The sequence below is a fragment of the Ipomoea nil genome, unplaced genomic scaffold, assembly GCF_001879475.1.
Source record: "Ipomoea nil cultivar Tokyo-kokei standard unplaced genomic scaffold, Asagao_1.1 scaffold1558, whole genome shotgun sequence".
Classification (NCBI taxonomy): Eukaryota; Viridiplantae; Streptophyta; class Magnoliopsida; order Solanales; family Convolvulaceae; genus Ipomoea; species Ipomoea nil.
Window position 1 is genome coordinate 1,480,764 of NW_017617986.1, and position 16,478 is coordinate 1,497,241.

The window sequence follows — 16,478 nt, forward strand, 5'->3', positions numbered from 1 at the left end:
ATATTTATATATATGCGTGTGTCTATATATATATATATATATATATATATATATATATATATATATATATATATATTTTTTTTATTTATTTATTTATAATGAAAAAAATAGTAACGTCAAGCTAATCAGGTTAACTCGGCTAATTCGACCAAAATCGACGAGAAATCTTGGCCTCGTTAAGCGCTAGGTGGTTGCGTAGGCGGGAAAGTCGGCCAAGTTAGACCCTAAGTGGGAGCCTAGGGTAAAATCTCCACAGCTTAAGAGTGCCTATGTGAATGCCTAGACTGATTTTACAATATTTATACAATTAATTACCATAATAACTATTAGGTAATTATACTAATATTATGCAATTATACATATATATATATATATATATATATATATATATATATATATATATATATATTATACTATTATTATGTTAATTATTAGTTTAATTATCATAATAATTATTTGTCAATTATACTAATATATGTACAATTAGTTATTTAATTATCAAAATCATTATTAAGTCATTATGCTAATATTTTACAGTTATACTTTTATACCTTAAATATAAACATATATATATATATATATATATATATATATATATATATATATATATATATATATATATATATATATATATATATATATATATATGTTCAAATGTGGTTGGTGCACCCAGGTGCGGTTGTGCGGTTAAATTTAAGCCATAGATCTTACCTAAATCAACGTCCAGGATTACCAAAATTTAAAAAAAAAAAAAAAAAAAAAAAAAAAAAAAAAAAAAAACGCAGTGGCAAATTTGTAAATTTTGCATTTACGTCAAATTTAAGGTGTGTGGTTTACCTTCTTAAGGTGCGTGGTTTTTGTGCTTAAGGTGCGTGAATTTTGTGCTTTAAGGTGCATGGATTTTGTGATTTAGGTGCATGGGTTGTGTGTTTAAAGTGAGTATTTGTTGAAACTTAAGGTGCGTGGTTTTTGTGCTTAAGATGCACGGTTTTTGTGCTTAATGTGCATATGTCTTGTACTTAAGGTGCGTTGTGTTTCTTCTTCAAGTCTGGAATATAACATAAGGCGGCAGAGGGTAACGGGCATTCCTTGCCCGCCAACCTTCTCCCTTTTGAACTAAAAGGCCGGGTCTGAGTCGCGGGTGTCCCAGACCCCTAACTCAGACCCTCAAGAACAAAACTTTTGAACTGAGGTGTTTGCCAAACCCCTAGCATAGACCCTAACGAACAAAACTTTTGAACAAAACATAAGTTACGCCATTTTAACACTTAAGGTGTATATATATATATATATATATATATATATATATATATATATATATATATATATATATATATATATATATATATATATATATATATATATATATATATATATATATATATATATATATATATATATATATATATATATATATATATATATATATATATATATATATATATATATATATATATATATATACACTAATAAGAGTCCAAGAGAGTTAGGCCTATAATGGGTAGAAAAAATGACGGTCAAAATTTTTAATCAAATGAATGGCTCAGATTGATCAGATTTTAGTTTTTCCTTAAGATTTCCTAATTTATCCTTAATGAATATGATTATCCGTTAACTTTTCCGTTAAATATTATCTTTTCCATTAATTTCTGTTAGTTCACCGTTAACTTACTCATTGATTTCAATAAGAAAGGTCATTGGTTCAAACCTCATCCCAATCAAAGTTGGCATAATTAGTACTCTATTTTACTCTTATTAAATTAAATAATAATTTAGTAGCTACAACAAAAAATATACATATGCATTTCTATAATTTAGAATTATGTGTCTACAATGTCTTTATTCAAAAAAAATTATCCATTATCAATAAACTAGTCTTTTTTATGCGCGATGCGCAAAAACATATGCCCAATATTTATAATTTTAAAAATAACTAATAGATTTTTACTAATTAAAATCTAAGTGGAAATAAAATTTTTTTATTATATTAATCCAATATATAATGAATATATAATGTTGTACAAATATTGTTATCATTAAAAAATATAAGAAAAGATATGATGGATGCATGTGTATGGTAAAAGTAATGGAAAAGATAACGAAAGTTATAACGGTAAGGGTATTTCTGTCCAAAAAATTGTATAGTACAACTCTAAAAGCACAATGTACATAATGGTTAGCATTGAAAACATGGACATAAATGAGGGATATAACTTTGATTGAGACTTATTATGCTTTTAGATTAAATAAGAGAAATAATTTCATTAGTTATATTGTATTTATTTTTCTCCAATATAAAAATTCTTTACATTCAAATTCATCAATTGATTATATTCGCTACATTGTCCCTACAATGTCTTCATTAAAAAAAAATTATTCATTATCAAAAAATTAATTAAGAGAAATAATTTCATTAGTTATATTGTCTTTATATTTCTCTAATGCAAAAATTCTTACATTCAAATTCATCAATTGATTCACTACATTGTCTATTATCTTTTTTGTGCACTATTTTTTAATTAAATATCAAAGTATTTTATTAATACCATGAAAAATTAAAAATATATAATTAATAAAGCCAATCATATTAACTACTTGAGGGATTTGTTGACAAAGAGAGTATTCAAATCACACAACAAATTGAAGTGAGAACTACATCGCAATGTCCTTGTTTGACAATTAACGGTTAGCTTTAGCGGATTATATTAGTGAATTTGACCAAAGGATTATATCAACGGATGGTAAAAAGATATTTGAAAAAATTAGCTGTTTAGATTAACATGTAAAATGACCTAAGGGTATACATATAATAATAATAATAATAATAATAATAATAATAATAATAATAATAATAATAATAATAATAATAATAATAATAATAATAATAATAATAATAATAATGATAATGATAATGATAATGATAATGATAATGATAATGATAATGATAATGATAATGATAATGATAATGATAATGATAATGATAATGATAATAATAATAATAATAATAATAACAACAACAACAACAACAATAATAATAATAATTGTTGGTTTTTGGGTTTTCGGGACCAAGGAGATCCAACACAACCTTTGGTTGGTGGATTCATCTTTCACAAAAGTGATCGTAAAAGGGTAGTCGAATAACTAGGAAGTGTGTATGTCTTCTTCTCTGGGCATGGACCCCCTTTTGTTACAGGGGTGGAGAGGCCTTTATATAGCAGGCTCTCTCCATCCGTCTTGAAGGTCATTAATTACAGACATTAAGGCTATTTACAATGATTAAGTCGTTGGGTGCCGTTACCGGACCGGCCAACGACTCTATGGACTCGTAACCGCCTGTCTGACCGAGTCCCGCTTTGAATGCCTCCAACGGCTCTGGGACCGACTTAAAGGCTACGCTGGAACGCCTTTCGGGGCCGAGTCTCCTTAAATGAGACTCTTCAATGTTCCTTAACGGCTCAGGGTCGAATCTCTATCCATGCTTGGGCCTAGGCCGACTCCTGGACTCGGCCCAAGCTTTTCACTGGGCTTCTCTTCGCTACTGGCCCATATCTTCCTTTCTGGACTCCTTTCTTGGGCCCTTCTTCTTGGGCCGGGGTCCTCACCCCATCAACTAGTCCCTCACTTTCTCATACCCGGGCCACTAATCCGGGTTTGGGAAAGTAGTAACCGCCCATCCTTTCCATTATCGAATCCCCGTATTTAAAGAGGCCTCCTAACGTCCGGATCCTCCGCTATCTTCCCGGATTCAGCGGAGCCATTTGGATTCTCTCCGCCCCGTATGGTTCCTATAAATAGCCTCTTGTCCTCTACGCCTCTTCTCACTTGTTCAACCATGGGTCGCTCGCCTTTGAAAGGAAAGCGGATCGACATTGGGTCTCCTCGACGCCCTCTACCTTCCAAGCGGACTCGACATGAGAGGGGGAATAAGAAAAAGGCTCCTCGCCCGTCTTCTCAGAGGTCTCCCTCCGGTGCTACTTCCTCTGTTCAACAGCCGCCGACCCCGATTCGTTCGGAGAATGTTCCGACTCCACTCAATCCGCCGCCTCCGGGTACTGCCAGGGTGACTGCTCAGGACGGGTCCTTTGTGGAGGTAGCCGTCCCCGAGCAGTTGACCTTTCGTATGACCTTCTCCATTCCGCTTGATGACCTAGATGGACCGGCTACGGGCCTGATGAATGATGCCGACTTCGCTCGATATCTGGAGATGTATCCGGATGACGAAGAGCTGGTGGTGCCACCAATCATGCCAGCTTTCTGCGATACCTTCTGTCCGTCTCCCACTAGACCATCGAGGGAGGCGTTCTTTGGAAGCGGCTCTTCTTCTGCCGGCGAGTGACGGCCTCGGTCAAGATTTGTTTCCGTATTTCTTAGGGGGGGGGGGGACTACATAAGAGCATTTCTTCTTTATTTGTGATGTAATAAGCTCTTTATTTTGTGTATTCCCCTTCTTTATTAATAAAATTACGTTCCCACCTTGGGGGACTTTGCTTCTTAATTCTTTTTCGGCACCCATTCTACTCTCCCGGCCGATGGGTCCGGGAGTCGGCCACGTTGTCAGGCCCTTTCCAGTCTGACGCCTGCAAATATTCCCCGTATCCTGGGTGAATCTGCCTTTTTCAGTTCAACGTGCGAATCTCACTCTTTTCGAGCGGATTTGATGGAACTACCCCCTGACACAGATCCCAGTCTCCCGTCCAATCTGGCCTGATCACGGCAGTTTACTATCAGCTCCGTGATTTCCACCTAGATATTCGCCCTTCTAAGGCTATATGAAGGCCTCTTACGTTGGTGATTCATACCACTTCTATTCATAGACTTTTGATCATGAGCTACAGAGTCGGCGATCGTCGCTTCTCCGTTCGCAACAAGGAGCATGCTTGCCTGGAAGAGCTAAGGTAGAAAAGGCTGGCCAAAGGTGGACATCTAGTGGGCGACTCAAGCTCTGATCCTATCGTGGTGTCCCCAGATATGCTGGATCTGGCCCCCGTGGAGCCAGCTGATGACAAGGTGGAACCAGTGGCGGACGATCCGGGCCTGGAGGAGGAGGTGCGGACATCTAGTGGGCGACTCAAGCTCTTTTCGGCGTAGCCATGTCTCTGAGTGCCTTGGAGAGGCCCTTGCAGATGATCGATGACGGGAAGCCAGCCGTGTATCTGGACGAGGTGCCGGACCCTGAGCCGAGTCCTTCACCTTTCCGCCCTCAGTACTTCTTGGAGGGTCCTCCACCTGCTCAGCCGTCGGAGGAAGAAGCCGAGCCATGATCTGTCTTTTCCTTTGCGTCTCGTATTTGGCCGAGTCTTAGGCCCCTTTGATGTTTTTTCGAATAAACTGTTTGTCCTTTTGTCTGCTTGTAGTGTTTTTTCCTTATCTCCGTATATTCATTGGTCGACTCTTGGTTAACCCTATCGAGGCCTCTCGTGTTTAGGAGTCGCCCAGCCTAATCGTCCGACTCCTAGACTTGGATCTTTTGCAAACATTGCCTGTGCCAACCAGGCTAAAACGGGCCGGGTTTTGCTGGGCCCCTTCTGGAAGCTTCATGTCCACACCTGGTGGGCCTAGAGGCCAGGGCCTACGATGGGCTTCTGGTTACCAGGCCGGGTCATGGCTATCCGGTTCTAGCCTAGGGTAGACGCGCCGCTTGCAGGCTACCCCTAGGCCTGAACCGTCGCTCCGCTTTCCTAGGCATTAAATGCGGCGTCCTTTCACTTCTTGTCACCCTTCTTTCCTCCAACGGGAGGGTGACGCGTGGCCGCCCTTTGGGATTCTTACCCCCTTTAAATACTCGTCTTCTTCCCTCTTCTTTCACTTTCTCCGAAATTCTCTAAAAAGAGCACAACGCAAGCCCCTGCATTCTTCCTCCGTTTAGCACTCTCTGGTTGGTAATGTCTTCCTCCTCTGATTCTTCTTCTTCCCGTCGCTCGGCGGGAAACCCCGCGTCGACTTCTTAGTCTTCTTCTTCCACTTCCAGTCCTCGCCGTATGGAGATTCCGTCTGGTCTCTCACCGACGTCTTCTTCACAACCGACCCCATCTTCTTCGGGGGCGGTGGCTCCTCTGAGTCCGGCGCCTCTCACGACGGTGGCGGCTCTTCCTGATGACGCAGGACGGTCGCGAGGCAAGTTCGACTCTATCGTCCGGCCGAAAGGGCGCCCGTCGCAAATCTCGGCGGCGGACCTAGAAATGGCCCGCTACCTTCTTGGGCCTTCTGCCCTCGTCTTTGCCCCAGAAAGCCGTCATATCTATGACCCACCGGAGGGCTGCGTGGGTATTCACCTGCACTCGGTTGCCTTTGGCTTCCGAGTGCCTCCGTGTCCGTTTCTTTCCCTTTTCTTCCGCCATTACAACCTCGTTCCAGGTCAGTTAGTACCCAACTCTACCGTCTTCTCACCTGCTTCATCAACGTCTGCCACCGGCTCTTCGTCATCCGGATACATCTCCAGATATCGAGCGAAGTCGGCGTCTTTCATTAGGCCGGTAGCCGGTCCATCCAGGTCATCAAGCGGAATGGAGAAGGTCCTACGAAAGGTCAACTGCTCGGGGACGGCCACCTCCACAAAGGACCCGTCCTGAGCAGTCACCCTGGCAGTACCCAGAGGCGGCGAATTGAGTGGAGTCGGAACATTCTCTGTACGAATCGTGGTCGGCGACTGTTGAACAGAGGAAGTAGCACCGAAGGGAGACCTCTGAGAAGACAGTCATTTTCTGCTTTTGGTTCATAGGAAATAACTTAAGGCCTTGGGCTCTTCTACTTTGTTGGACTTCCGCAGCCAAGGATCTCGTTTCCTATCTGTTCTTGCCGTGTCCCTTAGTCGAGGCGAACCCTTAGGTTTTTTCTTTTTTAAGAAACGGTTTAGGGTCAGTGCCAAGTTGTTTCTTAATATACTCGCCGAGTCCCTCAGTCGAGGCGGCTTCTTTTGGCTCTTTCTCGGAAATGACTAAAGGTCTGGGCCCTTGTTTCCTATCTTTTCTCGCCGAGTCCCTTAGTCGAGGCGACCCCTTAGGTTTTTTCTTTCTTAGAAACGGTTTAGAGTCAGTGCGCCGTTGTTTCTTTATATACTCGCCAAGTCCCTCAGTCGAGACGACTCCTTTTGGCTTTTTCTCGAAAACGACTAAGGGTCTGGGCCCTTGTTTCATATCTTTTCTTGCCGAGTCCCTCAGTCGAGGCGACCCCTTAGGCTTTTTCTTTCTTAGAAACGGTTTAGAATCAGTGCCCTGTTGTTTCTTTATAAACTCGCCGAGTCCCTCAGTCGAGGCGACTCCTTAAGGGTTTTTCTCGGAAACGACTAAGGGTCTGGGCCCTTGTTTCCTATCTTTTCTCGCCGAGTCCCTCAGCTGAGGCGACCCCTTAGGCTTTTTCTTTCTTAGAAACGGTTTAGGGTCAGTGCCTTGTTGTTTCTTTAAATACTCGCCGAGTCCCTCAGTCGAGGCGACTCTTTTTGGCTTTTTCTCGGAAACGACTAAGGGTCTGGGCCCTTGTTTCCTATCTTTTCTCGCCGAGTCCCTCAGCTGAGGCGACCCCTTAGGCTTTTTCTTTCTTAGAAACGGTTTAGGGTCAGTGCCCTGTTGTTTCTTTAAATACTCGCCGAGTCCCTCAGTCGAGGCGACTCTTTTTGGCTTTTTCTCGGAAACGACTAAGGGTCTGGGCCCTTGTTTCCTATCTTTTCTTGCTGAGTCCCTCAGTCGAGGCAACCCCTTAGGCTTTTTCTTTATTAGAAACGGTTTAGAATCAGCGCCCTGTTGTTTCTTTATATACTCGCCGAGTCCCTCAGTCGAGGCTACTCCTTTTGGCTTTTTCTCGGAAACGACTAAGGGTCTGGGCCCTTGTTTCCTATCTTTTCTTGCTGAGTCCCTTCAGTCGAGGCGACCTCTTAGGCTATTTCTTTCTCAGAAACGGTTTAGGGTCAGCGCCCCGTTGTTTCTTTATATACTCGCCGAGTCCCTCAGTCGAGGCGACTCCTTTTGGGTTTTTCTCGGAAACGACTAAGGGTCTGGGCCCTTGTTTCCTATCTTTTCTCGCCGAGTCCCTCAGCTGAGGCGACCCCTTAGGCTTTTTCTTTCTTAGAAATGGTTTAGGGTCAGTGCCCCGTTGTTTCTTTATATACTCGCCGAGTCCCTTAGTCGAGGCAACTCCTTTTGTCTTTTTCTCGGAAATGACTAAGGGTCTGGGCCCTTGTTTCCTTTCTTTTCTCGCCGAGTCCCTCAGTCGAGGCGACCCCTTAGGCTTTTTTCTTTCTTAGAAACGGTTTAGCGTCAGTGCCCCGTTGTTTCTTTATATACTCACCGAGTCCCTCAGTCGAGGCGACTCCTTTTGACTTTTTCTCGAAAATGACTAAGGGTCTGGGCCCTTGTTTCCTATCTTTTCTCGCCGAGTCCCTCAGTCGAGGCGACCCCTTAGGCTTTTTCTTTCTTAGAAACGGTTTAGGGTTAGTGCCCCATTGTCTCTTTATATACTCGCCGAGTCCCTCAGTCGAGGCGACTCCTTTTGGCTTTTTCTCGGAAACGACTAAGGGTCTACGCCCTTGTTTCCTATCTTTTCTCGCCGAGTCCCTCAGTCGAGGAGACCCCTTAGCCTTTTTCTTTCTTAGAAACGGTTTAGGGTCAGTGCCCCGTTGTCTCTTTATATACTCGCCGAGTCCCTTAGTCGAGGCGACTCCTTTTGGCTTTTTCTCGGAAATGACTAAGGGTCTGGGCCCTTTTTTCCTATCTTTTCTCGCCGAGTCCCTCAGTCGAGGCGACCCCTTAGGCTTTTTCTTTCTCAGAAACGGTTTAGGGTAAGTGCCCCGTTGTTTCTTTATATACTCGCCGAGTCCCTCAGTCGAGGCGACTCCTTTTGGCTTTTTCTCGGAAACGACTAATGGTCTTGGCCCTTGTTTCCTATCTTTTCTCGCCGAGTCCCTCAGTCGAGGCGACCCCTTAGGCTTTTTCTTTCTCAGAAACATTTTAGGGTCAGTGCCCCGTTGTTTCTTTATATACTCGCCGAGTCCCTCAGTCGAGGCGACTACTTTTGGCTTTTTCTCGGAAACGACTAAGGGTCTGGGCCCTTGTTTCCTATCTTATCTCGCCGAGTCCCTTAGTCGAGGCGACCGCTTAGGCTTTTTCTTTCTTAGAAACGGTTTAGGGTCAGTGCCCCGTTGTTTCTTTATATACTCGCCGAGTCCCTCAGTCTAGGTGACTCCTTTTGGCTTTTTCTCGGAAACGACTAAGGGTCTGGGCCCTTGTTTCCTATCTTTCCTCGCCGAGTGGAGATCAACGATCGAGGATAAAGGGTGCTCTTTTATTAGGATCGAAAACTCGGGTACATGTCTAACCCTTTTATTGGTAGAATTTTTTCAAAATAGATGACATTCCAAAGTCAGTCTACGGGTTTTCCCTCCAGGGTTTCGAGCTTGTAGGTACCGGCCTGAACCACTTCTGTAATGCGATAGGGTCCTTCCCACTTAATTGCGAGTTTGCCCCCTTCCGTGGGCTGGCTCGCCTGTCGGTCTCGTAACATGAGGTCGCCAACCTGGAAGGCTCGTGGGCGAATCCTCCGGTCGCGATACCTCTTCACGGTTTTTTGGTATTCAACCATCCGAGCGCACGCAACCTCCCTTCTCTCTTCCAGGAAGTTCTTCTCAATTCTAAGGCTCTCTTCATTCTCTTCGTCGGAATAGCTGCGAACCCAGTACGTGGGTTCCACGACCTCTACTGGAACCTTGGCTTCAAAGCCATATGCTAGGGAAAATGGGCTCTCTCCAGTCGCTCGTCTTTGTGTAGTTCGGTAAGCCCAGAGGACCCGGTCGAGCTCATCCGCCCAGTTTCCCCCGATGTCTTCCAATTTCTTCCAGATCCCGTCTACTATAGTCTGATTCACATTTTCGACTTGCCCGTTGGCCTGGGGATACGCGACGGATACCTTGGTGTGTCGTATACTATGCCGGCGACAGAAGTCGGCGAAAGCTTGGCAGTCAAACTGTCTGCCGTTATCGCTCACTACGTGCTCGGGTAGGCCGAAGCGGCAAATCACCCTCTTCCACAGGAAGCGTCGACACAGATACTCGGTGATGGTGGCTAGTGGTTCGGCCTCGACCCATTTGGTGAAGTAATCGATGGCCACTACGCAGAATTTCAAGTTTCCTGGGGCGGCTGGTAGTGGTCCCAATAAGTCGATTCCCCATTTAGCTAAAGGAATGGCTGTAGTGACCGGCGTGTAGAAGGTGGCCGGCCGAGTGTCCTTCCGGGCGAAGACTTGGCAGATGCTGCACTTAGCTATCCATTCCATGCAATCTCACATCATGGTTGGCCAGTAATACCCCTGGACAACTAGCTTCCGGGCGAGAGTGTGGGCCCCTTGGTGGGCGGCGCAGATTCCTCGGCGCGCCTCATCCATTACTCTCTCGGCTTCGGGCCTAAGTAGGCATCTCAAGAGGGGCCCCCTGAATGACTGCTTGTACATTTGTCCGTCGATGATCTGGAATGAAGGAGCTTTCCGTCGAATCCTTGCGGCGACTCCTTAATCGTCGGGCAACTCGCGCGTTTCCTTAAACCGTCGGAGGTCTTCTATCCAAAACATCTCAAGGTTTTCCTCTCGATCGCATTCCTCAATGATTACCTGTTAGACCTCCATCGACGTCTCCTCTATACTTGGGCGACTCAACTCTTCCTTTTGGAAAATCTTGGCGAGGTGATCCGGTATTCCCTCTAAGGCGATCTTCGATAATATGTCGGCCTCGATGTTGTCCATCCGGGAGATATGCTCTATCTCATATGTTCGGAACTCCTTCAGCATTTCTATCGCCTTCTCCTTATACTGTGTCATCCGAGCGTTCTTAGCTTCGCAGGTGGCGGAAATTTGTCCCACCACTAACCGGGAGTCAGTTTTGATTCGCAGTCGTTCTACTCCCAATGTTTTCGCGAGTCGAAGGCTGCCCAACACAGCCTCGTATTCGGCTTCGTTATTAGATGTCGGGAACAGATAGCTCAGGGCATAATAGAGTCGGAATCCCTCTGGAGTGATTAACATGATTCCGCCTCCACAGTGTTGTCGACTGGCCGCTCCATCCGCGTGCATTTCCCAGCATTCACCTGAACGGTCTTCCGTGGTGTGCTCTTTCTCTTCTTCCCCTGCCGTGCATTCGACCAGGAAATCGGCCAAGGCTTGCCCTTTTATGGATGGTCGCGGTTGATACTCGATCCCGTACTGGGTTAACTCCACGGCCCATTTCACCAGTCGACCTGACGACGCGGGGTTTCGCAGTACCCGGACAGTATGAGCTTGGAAGTAGGGCGCTAACTTGCGTACGGTGATTATCAGCGCATAAACGATCTTCTCCAAGGCTGTGTACCGCATCTCGGTGGCCTTTAAGGAGCGGCTTACGTAGTATACCGGGTGCTGGGTACGCTCTTCTTCCCGGACCAGTACCGAGCTCACCGCCTTAGGGGATGCGACCAAGTGCAAAAACAAAGGCTCACCCTCCCGTGGGGTGGACAACACCGGAGGTTTGGAAAGATACTGTTTTAGTTCCTCGAACGATTGTTGGCACTCGGCCGTCCAGGCAAAGCCCTCCTTCTTCTTCATGGCCTCGAAGAATGGTATAGTCTTATCCGCCGCCTTACTTAGGAAGCGACTGAGGGCAGCCAGTCGACCAGTCAACCGTTGTAAATCTTTGACGATGCTAGGAGGTTGCATATCGATGATGGCCTGGACCTTCTCCTAGTTGGGCTCGATGCCTCGTTTAGTTACCATGTATCATAAGAATTTTCCGCCTTGCACCGCGAAGGCACATTTCTTTGGGTTCAATCGGAGATTATATCTTAGCATCACTTGGAAGCAGTCGGCCAAATCTTCCGCATGTTTGGTCTCTTCTTTGCTCTTGACCAACATGTCGTCTACGTAGGCCGCCATGGATTTTCCCAGTAAGTTTTGGAATAGTCGGGCTACCATCCGAGTATAGGTGGCCCCAGCATTCTTGAGTCCGAAGGGCATAACTCGGTAACAATATACCCCATCTGGTGTGAGGAACGCGATTTTCTCCTCATCGGCCGGGTGCATGAAAATCTGATGATATCCCCTAAAGGCGTCCATGAAGCTCAGCAGAGCCGACCCTGCTGTCTCGTCGACCAGCTGATCGATCCGCGGCAATGTGAACGGATCTTTTGGGCAGGCTTTGTTAAGATCAGTGTAATCCACGCACATCCGCCAGGCTGGGGGTTTCGGTACGAGGACCACGTTCGCCAACCACTCCGGGTATTTGACCTCTCGGATGTGGCCCGCGGCTAGCAGCGTGCCCACCTCTTTCTTTACGAATTCCCTTCGGTCATTGGCGAGATACCGCTTTTTCTGTACGACCGGCCGATGGTCCGGATCCACGGCGAGTCGATGGGGGATGATGGACCGATCGACACCTGGCATATCCTCTGGCCCCCAGGCAAAGACTAGCCGATGCTTTCGGAGTACTTGGATAATTTCCTCACGAGTATCCTTGGGGAGACCGACCCCAATTCTGACCCGCCTATCCGGCCATTCAGGGTCGATTTCGATTTCTTCTAATTCCACGGCTGGTTCCGGGCGGGGTATCATTGCTTTCTTTGGGGGCTTTTCCGTAATTTCGTGGACTTTCATTCCACGCTTGCCCATCCACCTACAGGCTTGCAGGTAGCAGTCGCGAGCGACCCTTCTATCACAACGCACCGTTCCTATCCCGTTCGGCGTGCGGAATTTCAAGCAGAATTGCTCGATGGAGATTAGTGCTCCCAGATCCTCTAGGCCTGGTCGGCCGAGTATAGCATTGTGTGAGCAGACTAAATTTATCACGATGAATTTCATGCTGAGCTTCTGTACATCGGGATAGCTGCCGATTTCCACCGGCAGGGTGATGGACCCCTCTGCTTCCACCGAGTCTCCCCTGAAACCGGCGAGTGGTGTCTTGACTGGATTCAGCTGTTCTCGAGTTAATCCCATCTTCGTGAAAGTCTCAAGGTATAGCACGTTGACACTGCTTCCGGTGTTGACCAGGATTCGTCGAACGACAACTCCATTTCTGTGCATTGCTATGACCAGCGCATCTCGGTGTGGTGTCTCCCCCGTGGGAAAATCTTTGTCAGTGAACGTGATCGGCTCCCGGCATGCCTTCTTTGAGCTTTCTTCGCGCCGGTACACTGTCCCGACGTATAGCTGTCAAGCCCAGGCCTTTCTGGTATTCGTCGAGTCGCCGCCTTCCGGTCCGCCGACTATCATATTAATAACTGGCTTCTGACGCCACTGGGCCTCGTCCTCCTCAGTGGCCGGACGTTTGCCGTGGCTATTCTCGGCGGCGATCGCGGGATCATCGTCCTCCCGTGCGACTGACCTTCGTCTCCACTGATTAGGAGGCGGGTTCCCTTGTTGGATGATTCCTTCCATGACCTTCTTCAAATAAAAGCACTCCTCCGTGATATGAGTGTAAGATTTATGATAGCGGCAGTACTTAGAACTCTTACATGTCTCTTCATTCGCCACACGTTCGTCAGTCGGCGGGGGCGGAGGTGGAGCAATCGCTTGAACCTCGTGTACCGGGTGTTGAGGAACCGCCCTATAGGGATGAACCATAGGTTTGTCGTAGGGACGCCTAGCGTCGGGTCGCCGAGCCCCTTCCGGCCGCCTTTCCTTGATTTCTGCGCGGGTCTTCTTTCCGCCAACGGATCCTCCGACTTCGCGTTCTCGTTTATGCTTCATGGCCTGCTCCGTGTTAGCCCTTTTATTGGCCATGTGTATGGCTTCTGCGTAGGTAGCCGGGCGGTTATCCCATAGATCCCGGTATAGTTGCCCGGATCGCAAGGACTCGATGAAGAAAGTAAGCGCGGTCTGATCTTCAACCTCCTCGATAGACTGGATCTCCTTTTGCCATCGAACCAAGTAGGCTTTCAGAGACTCGCCTTCCTCTTGGTGGACGTCTCCCAGGTGAGTCAGATCCTTTTGTGGTTTGATGTTGGCCGCGTAATGGCTCATGAAGCAGTAGGCCAGTTCCTCGAAATTGTGAATCGACTTCGGAGGCAGCGCCACCAGCCACCTTTGTGCCGAGCTTTTCAGCGTGGGCAAGAAGGCGCGACACATCACCGGGTATCGAACTCCCAAGACCTGCATCTTGGCTTGATAGCTAAGTAGATACTCGCGTGGGTCTCCAGATCCGTCGAAGGTGGCTTGTTCCGGGAATTTGAAGTCGCCGGGCACTTTGTAGGACATGATCTCGGAGGAGAACGGCAAAGCGGTGAGTAACGTTTGCCCAGGGGATTTGGTCTTTCTCCCCATTTGTTCTTTCAGATCTCGTACCTCTCGGGCCAATTGGGCCACGTCACCTTCATTGCGAGTGTGGTTTCCTGTGGATTCCGTACTTTCGCCGACCTCTGATTCAGCCGGTCGGTCGTCATTGCGCGTTACGCGCTCGGTCCGTCGTGTCCGAGTCTTAGTTCTCCGGGTGCGAGCTCTTTCCCGACCGATTTCCCGATCTCGGGGCCCTGCTGGTGCGCGGCTGGGCTCCCTTTCCCCTAGTCGCTCTCGCGCAGGCTGCCGCCCGGCATTCGGACCCAGCCTCGAATGGACTGATCGTACTGGTTGGCTCTCCGCCCGTCGGCTTTCCTATCTGTCTTCCGGCCTCTGAGACGGTTGTTGATGGCGAGGCATCGGTCGAGAAACTGACTGCTCCCTCACTCCTCGACTTGCGTCGGTGAAGGCTCGCCCGATCGCGTGGAGTTGTTCCGGGGTGAGGGGTATCATGGGTGGCTGCCGGTTCACCGGTGCCGTTTCGTTTTCCTGACTCTGAGCGTTTCGTTGGTTCAACTGATCTCTTAGATCTGCCTCAATTTCGCCATTATGATTGTTCGCTTGGTCTCGTCCTTCCGACATGCTTGTGACGCTTCTTCGGTCGACTTCGGGTCTTGCCTTGCTCAGAGAGTCACGTAGTTCTTTGTTTCGATTCCCACGGACGGCGCCAGTGTTGGTTTTTGGGTTTTCGGACCCAAGGAGGTCCAACACAACCTTTGGTTGGTGGATTCACCTTGCAAATGGTAAGCCTCGTAGGATTTTGAGATTAATTTCTTTTTGGCTAATATTTTTGCCAAGATCACTAATCTCTCCAAGAACTTTGATCATTCGAGCTTCTATGTCTGCAACACTTTCATTTGAGAGCATTTTGAAATCTTCAAACTTCTTCATGGCGATTGTAAGCTCATTGTCTTTTTCTTGTTCATCTCCTTCGCCAATCTTGATGAGAGTTTCCCATATTTCTTTGGCAGTGGCACACTTTCGGATCTTCGGAAATATTGTATCATCTACGGCTTTGAATAGAATATCCTTGGCAATATTGTCAAGATTATTCCGCGTTCTATCGTCCGATGTCCATTCCGATTTTGGCTTTTGTACGTTCTGTGGAGCATCCGGGGATATAACAAATGCCGTATTGATTTTTAATATTACTATAGGGCCAGTGGAAATAACTTCCCACATTTCATCGTGTAAAGCCGATAAGTGTACCTGCATACGAACTTTCCAATCATCAAATTTATCAAGTGAGAATAATAGATTTTGAGCTAAATCTTTCTTCATCATCATCACGAGAGATATGAAAGATTAATCCAATTCACACACTTTGTAGAATGGATCAGCCTAGCAGTCAAAAACAGTTAACCCAGTTGGGCAACGTGTTTTAATACCAAAGGTTGGTATAAACTGACTCAAATAGGTTACAGGCTCTGATACCAATTTTTGGTCCCAAAAGAGGTAAGGTGAAAGTCTAGAGGGGGGGGGGGGGGGGGGTGAATAGACTTTCAAACTTTTTCGCACAGCACAACAATTGTTAAGCCAGAGATAAACCAAAACTCTTAACTAGATTGTTAGAGTATGGTGCACAGCGGAAATAAATAAACATAAAGTGTGTGTGAGATTGTGTGAGCAGTATATCTCGTGTAGAGCGAATATGTAAAGAGCAGTATGTAAAGAAAGTAGTAAAGAACACAAGACAATTATAGTGGTTCGCGAGGTGGTGTAATCCTCCTACTCCACTTGCTCTTATCTCCAAGAGCAATTCACTATATCTACCACTCATTGGTTCCAAGATACAATGAATTTCCGTGATCTAGTGCTTTGATCACAAAGCCTGCACTAATCACGCCCAGTGACACCACACTGCTGCTTCGGGTTTCACGTCGCCGCGCTACTATCGCAGGATTTCACGACTCCGCGTTACTTTCCCCCCGTCTTCCACACTCCGGTAGAAACGTATCCATGATCTGGTGCTTTGATCACCAAGCCCACACCAATCACACCCAGTGCCTCCGACACTGCTGCTTCGGATCTCACAGCTCCGTGTGACAATCCAGGATTTCACAGCTCCGTGCTACTTTCCTCCCTTCTCTTGTTTTGCTCCAAAACAAGTGTTGTCTTGCTTCCAACTTCTGAGACTCTGTAGATGATCTTCAATGATGCGCAAGTCTCTTTGATGAAGATAAACACTCTGGAATGATTTC

The 16,478-nt window shown here is 46.4% G+C and overlaps 3 protein-coding genes across 3 annotated transcripts; all 3 read right to left on the reverse strand.

The window, feature by feature from the left end:
- Positions 1 to 6,355: 6,355 nt before the first annotated feature.
- LOC109189554 (uncharacterized protein K02A2.6-like) lies at positions 6,356 to 10,260 on the reverse strand. The gene is made up of 2 exons (XM_019340165.1): positions 9,505 to 10,260; positions 6,356 to 6,682 (listed from the first exon to the last, which is right to left on the reverse strand). Exons 1-2 carry the CDS (start codon positions 10,258 to 10,260, stop codon positions 6,356 to 6,358), a joined length of 1,083 nt encoding a protein of 360 aa, XP_019195710.1.
- A 1,467-nt stretch (positions 10,261 to 11,727) lies between these two features.
- Positions 11,728 to 13,026, reverse strand: LOC109189555. The gene has a single exon (XM_019340166.1). It carries the CDS (start codon positions 13,024 to 13,026, stop codon positions 11,728 to 11,730), a length of 1,299 nt encoding a protein of 432 aa, XP_019195711.1.
- Positions 13,027 to 13,155: 129 nt separating this feature from the next.
- LOC109189556 lies at positions 13,156 to 14,265 on the reverse strand. The gene has a single exon (XM_019340167.1). The coding sequence runs from the start codon at positions 14,263 to 14,265 to the stop codon at positions 13,156 to 13,158; it is 1,110 nt and encodes a 369-aa protein (XP_019195712.1).
- Positions 14,266 to 16,478: the final 2,213 nt, after the last annotated feature.

Excerpts from the sequence above, each read along its gene's own strand:
- LOC109189554 (XM_019340165.1), bottom strand. The coding sequence starts at position 10,260 with ATGGAATGGATAGCTAAGTGCAGCATCTGCCAAGTCTTCGCCCGGAAG. Across the intron at positions 6,683-9,504 it reads TTCGCCCACGAGCCTTCCAG|AGGTCTCCCTTCGGTGCTAC; the intron begins GTTGGCGACCTC and ends CTGTCTTCTCAG.
- LOC109189555 (XM_019340166.1), bottom strand. The coding sequence starts at position 13,026 with ATGCACAGAAATGGAGTTGTCGTTCGACGAATCCTGGTCAACACCGGA.
- LOC109189556 (XM_019340167.1), bottom strand. The coding sequence starts at position 14,265 with ATGGGGAGAAAGACCAAATCCCCTGGGCAAACGTTACTCACCGCTTTG.